The sequence below is a fragment of the Schistocerca nitens genome, chromosome 5 (genome assembly GCF_023898315.1).
Source record: "Schistocerca nitens isolate TAMUIC-IGC-003100 chromosome 5, iqSchNite1.1, whole genome shotgun sequence".
NCBI lineage: Eukaryota > Metazoa > Arthropoda > Insecta > Orthoptera > Acrididae > Schistocerca > Schistocerca nitens.
The window spans coordinates 557,715,078-557,721,077 of NC_064618.1; the positions used below are offsets into that span (position 1 = coordinate 557,715,078).

General features: G+C 39.0%; 1 protein-coding gene across 1 annotated transcript in view; it reads right to left on the reverse strand.

The window, feature by feature from the left end:
- Nucleotides 1–3,565, reverse strand: part of LOC126260113 (uncharacterized protein CG1161) — a 35,000-nt gene extending 31,435 nt beyond the window's left edge. Inside the window, exon 1 of the mRNA XM_049957348.1 lies at nt 3,394–3,565. Coding sequence (XP_049813305.1) covers nt 3,394–3,456 — 63 coding nt within the window. The 5' untranslated portion in view covers nt 3,457–3,565. The remainder of the gene's footprint in view (nt 1–3,393) is intronic.
- Between the last annotated feature and the right edge of the window lie 2,435 nt (nt 3,566–6,000).

Consider the following 6,000-nt stretch of genomic DNA (forward strand, 5'->3'; position numbering starts at 1 on the left):
CCTGCATTTAGATTACGAAAATATCATCAATTAACCTGAGCCAGACAGAGGGTTTGGTGTAGTTAGGAAGGTTTCCACTAGATCTGTTTGTACACCTTACCCTCAGAGGAGTAAATATACGTAAAATTTAATTAGTCAGATGATAAGGAATGAGGTGGTGGATTTGGGGTATGAAGGATGTTACAAAAGGTAGTGTTCGAAAGTGGCAAGGTCACGGGCATGGAGGATTTAGAGCAAGGGGAGGCAGTGGCAACAGTGATGAGTAAGGATCCTGGTGGTAATAGGATGTCTATGTAAATCCTTACAAGACGACGATAAAGAGTAAATACCATGCAGGTATTTTTCTGTTTAACAGTGTACAATATGAACCAACACAGATTTTTTTTATATTTTTCAATATTATGTTTCTGAATTTACATTACAATTTTAGTTATTCACACACGAAAGTGTATTGAATTTTAAGCAAATGTTACAGACAATGAATTGGGTTCTTGGGCTATGCTATAGACCGCTCTGTTATCATAACCTTCATTTATTTTTTTCTTTTAACCACTTTTGCAACCTGTTCCAGACCTCAGGCTAAGCTATATACCGTCATGTCATCACCATCAAGAGTTAAGAGGAGAACACCATGCCAGCCCCAACAGTGAGTAATTTTAACCCCTGATGATGGAGATGGCCACCGAAAGCCTAAGTGCTTTCTTCTAATTTGAAGAGTTCTCGGGTATCCGATCAGGTAGTGTCGTAATTTCTCCACAATATTTCGGCAAACGTACATGCTGCCATCTTCAGGTGGTTCCTGACGATTTGTCAGGAACCACCTGAAGATCGCAGAGTGTACATCTGCCGAAATATTGTGGAGAAATTACGACACGACCCGGTTGGGTACCCGAGAACTGTTCAAACTGGATACACTGGGAAAACTTCAGATTGTTTTCTTCTAACTGACAGAGCTGGCAACCTGAAGAGATTTTATTGAAGTTTAGAGGAAGCGGGATGAGGAGATGGCGAGTTGGTGCATTCATTCATCCACGGTGTTCTGTAGACCTCCAAGAAGAATCTTCAGGGATATGGACCTAATGAAAATATACATTAACATAAGATGAAGACATCATAAAAACTTAAACAGTAGGCCTATACTGTGTTAACAAGTTACTATCACTTCTTACAGTCATAAATACCAAGTCCTATTTATATTACAGCATTGCCCTGCAGCTTCATGCTACAGCTACTTGTCATGCAGCTGTCACCATCTCATCCCCTGGATTTAAATCAATAATTTGTGGGGAGAATGGCTAATTAAGTACTTTTTTTTTAACTGTTAAGAGTCCCAATTCCTTGCTTTTCATTAAGTGGTAGATAGTTGAATACTTTATCCACAGAGGCCATAATTCCATTTTGAACACAAGAAGGCAAAGTCTATCTGAAAATTATTCGCTGCTGGACAAAAGGAAGACAACTGGGAAAAGAGGAAGGAAGAATACGATTAATGTCCAACTGACAATGAGGTCATCAGAGATGGTGCACAAGCTTAAACTGTGTCAACGATGGGAAAGGAAATCAACTGTTCCTTACAAAGCAACCATTCTGGCATTTGCCTGGAGCAATTTACAGAAATCTGGGAAAAGCTAAATCTGGATGCCTGGACACAGAACCAAAGTGCCATCCTCTAATGCAAATCCAGTTTGCTAACCACAATGCTACCTCACTTTTTTGCCAATAATTATTTTTATTATGGATATCAAAGGTCATCTGAAATCGATTTTATCAGCAACATACATAATTTTTGAGTAAATGTATTTGGAAGTGAGTAAGGATTCCAAGATCTTTAAAAAGGTCTCTGCAAGATGTACACTTACCTATTTCCCACAAAATTCTTACTGCTTGCTTCTGCTGAACAAATGCTTTGTTTACTTGTGCACTCCCCAGAGGACAATTCCATAAGCCAGTGTGAGTATATGCAAAATAAACCAACACACTTATCTTTAGATCAACCCAATGAGATACTTTTAAGGGCATAACATGCTGAAGTGAATTTCTTGATTAGTTTATCCATGTGATTAAGCCATTTTAACTGTTACCCAGCTGGAACCTACATACTATACTTGATTTATTGTATACAACCATCAATGTCTGCTTCTGGCGCTAGGTCAGTATTACCAAGTGGGGCAGCAGTAAAATACTCTAACTGAAGAAAACGTACATAGAAAATTTGCCTTGGCAGATAAAAAGAAGTAACATTCAAAATACACTGTTATAAAATTTACTTAAAATGCAAAGCCACAGCAAGTAACTGGCAGCATGCATGTTGTGGAATAATGTAATTCATGTGATCTTGCTGAGAAGGGAGACAAGAAAATTTAGAGAATAAACTTTAGTTTTTTTAGTCCCATCATGAACTGAATACAGCAACTTTATACACGTTTCGTAACTTAAGGAACTGATTACAAAGAAAAGAAGGTTCCATGAACATACCTTGCAACTGATTTATTTCATATAGCTGCAGAGGGACTATAATATGAGAAGTATGTTTTTGTGGTGAAGCTTGGCAGTCCAGTCAGCAACTTAAATACAGCCTTTTTCCCCAAATGTAAAATATGGGCAAGAGTTACTCAAAACTATTACGACTTACAATATCTTTTATAGCCGTCACATTTGTTGACAAATTCTGTGTGTACTGGGTAACTTTAATAGACCAGGATTTGATATTGTGATTTCAAACATATTTTCCGTTTTGGAACCTTAATTGCAATCAGGCAGAAAACGGATTTAAAAAGGTTGCACAAGTCGCAAATTAATGTCAGTACTCTACAACACGGCAGGTGACGATACGAATGAATGGACAACATTAGTTATTTTATTTAAAACCTTTGACATACTCAGCCGGTTAAGAAATGAGAAGGTGTGACAGTGTTAAAATGAGTGTCAGCCGACAGATTAAGGAGACATTCAACGTTTTATGCATATTGGCATTAACAATTCGTTTCCTTTGAAACTTCTGACGCACTTCTTGCCGTTTATTGCCTAGAACGGCATGTGGCTCCAACCTGACGATCGGATAGTCTAATGAAATAATACTCTCTGTGGTGCAATTTGCATTTGCCTATAGCGAAGGCTAAAGGTGATGTGATATGATTAAGTTCTACAAAAAGAGGCCATCGAAGTCTGTACCCTACCACCATTCAAAACGCAAACGAGACAAAAACATTACAAATAATTCTTCAGCTTATACCAAACACTATATGTTAAGAAATAGTTTTAATGTTTTCAATCATTTAAGACCGTAAATGAAAATATAGGGCAACATCCATACGTCACTTATTCGACGTATAATTAATCAAAACAGGCCCTTACTAAACACTACCTTTCTAAATACAAGTGTGAACGACAAACCTGTGCACATTCTATACAGCTCAGTAATATTAAGCACCAACAAATTACTGTTCTACACAACATTTGAAATAGCTGAACAGTTCTCGCTATTCTCTAACCCCCAATCATAACACTTTGCACAGCAGCTGTCATACGCCTTCCTATTCCCACAGATTATACTTCTAGCGCACAGAGATTTAAGCCGAATTCGCACACACAAAAGGTGTCGCCACAGATGTTGGCATACTGCAGTTGCAACTCTGTTGTGGGTGAACTTAAAAGTTTTGGTGGCGCAACTTAAAGGACGCAACCACAAACAGTTCAACTTGGTTGTACTTTATTCCGCCACTTTTCTTCCACCACTATTCCCTGGTGACATATTTCGTGAAGTAATTGCAGTTGTATTGCATCCGATTTCATCAGTGTGTTATCATTTTATTACTGAAAAAAGTGAAAGCAGTGATCGGCATGTTCACAGCTTCTGGAACTACAAGAACAGCAACTTATGTTTAATTTTCTGCAGCAGTGCGTGTGTATGGCGGAGGGGGCAATGTTTCCAGACCAATGACATATCCTACAATCTTAAAAGATTTTTGAATAAATAAACTTAACATATGAAACCTAAAAAAGCGAGTCGTATAAACTTCGTGATTTGTGAGATCGAACATTGTAATTGTGAATTTATATGCAAGAAAGTGATGTGGCAGCTGTTAAACTAAAAATTAATTATTCAAAATGTCTATATCAACGAATGCAATAAAATTCTAAAATCTTGGAAGAGTGGCACGTTTGCTGATAATATTTACATGCCAGCTGTTGGTTAGTTAGCCATTGGAGAAAGGGTTTTCATCTCCGAGTGTTATTTCTTTTATACACATGTTTGGGGCCCCTGTGAGAAATCTATTTTCGGATCCGACGTACGGGTTTCGTCTCCATTGTATTTAACTCTTGTCACAGGTCTAGTCTGCATATGATTTCAATTGATGCCATACTGAAAGCTGTGCGACTACATAGCATCTATGGCATCCTGTGTGAATGGTAGCTCACGATGCAACTACAGAAAGTCACAAGCTGTGGCGTCACATTAGCTGTGTGTGTGAACCTGGCTTTAAAGATATAAATAATTTCGGATTAAAGGAGACCACTCATCAGAAAGCAAAGGTGCTGAATTGTCCTTGGACACACACAAAAGAAATAAAAAAAGATATTTAAGATAAGTAGGATTGTAGAAGAGTTCATATGTTAAAATGTTGCCAGTCTGCTACCTGATAGGGATCAATATCTCCCCACTCCCCCCCCCCCTTTCCCAACTGTGAAAAAAGTATAAATAAGAAATGACTCGACTATAACTTTTCTGAGATCAAAGTGGCCATATAAATACACACACATTTAATTTCGCATTTTCCAGCATTCAGTTGAGATTTCATAAAATTTGATGAATCATCTAACGAGCGATAGCAGTTAGCTTTGTTGCAATTAAAAATTCTCAACTAAACATCTCTAATAACAATGCGCTAAGCTAGAGCAGTGCATGTGGCTTATCTCTTTATTGGCGTTTTTATGTCTGCATTAGAAGCCTCGCTGTCCATTTATGAGAGACATCAGTCTACTTCAATCAAATTTTTCATAAGGGTAACTAAAACAAGTTGAAAGATATGTTCAGTAAACTATATAAAAAATAAACTACACAAAAAGAAGCATTAGTGTCATATCTCAACGACGAACTTAAAACTTGTTGCACAGAGCAGGAGCATTAAGAGGAGCTATGGCTCAATTTTTAAAAGAATATTTGATCATGCACTGGACAGATACACTGATCAGCCAGAGCATTATGATCATCTATCCAATCGTCCACCTTTAGCACAGATAACAGCAGCAACACGTCATGGCATCATGGTAAGGAAACAGTGAGGGCTTGGTATGTCCTTGGAGGGATTTAGCATCACATCTGTACAAACAAGTCACCTACTTCCCGTAAATTCCGTGGAGCGGGATGATGAGCTCTGATACCACATTCAATCTCATACCAGATGTATTCGACCATGTTCAGATTTAGCGAGTTGGGGGAGCAGCACATAGCTTGGAACTCATCACTGTGTTCCTTGAAACACTTCATCGCTCTCTTGCCCTTGTGACATGGAGCATTATTTTGATGAAAAATGCTACTGCGATCAGGCTTGGCTCTGAGCACTATGGGATTTAACATCTGTGGTCATCAGTCCCCTAGAACTTAGAACTACTTAAACCTAACTAACCTAAGGACATCACACACATCCATGCCCGAGGCAGGATTCGAACCTACGACCGTAGCGGTCACGCGGTTCCAGACTGAAGCGCCTAGAACCGCACGGCCACAATGGCCGGCTACTGCAATCAGGAAACATGATCGTCATGAAGGCATGTACGTGGTCAGCAAGCAGTGTACGATATTCCTTAGCCATCATGGTGCATTGCACAAGCTCGATTGAACCAATAGATGTCCATGTGAATGTGACGCAGAGTATAATGGAGCCGCCACCAGCTTGTCTCTGTCCTGCACCTGCAGTAAGGTGTCAAGGAACTGGTCCCCTGGAAGATGACGGATTCGCGCCCTCTCATCAGCGTGATGAAGAAGGTATCAGGATTCAT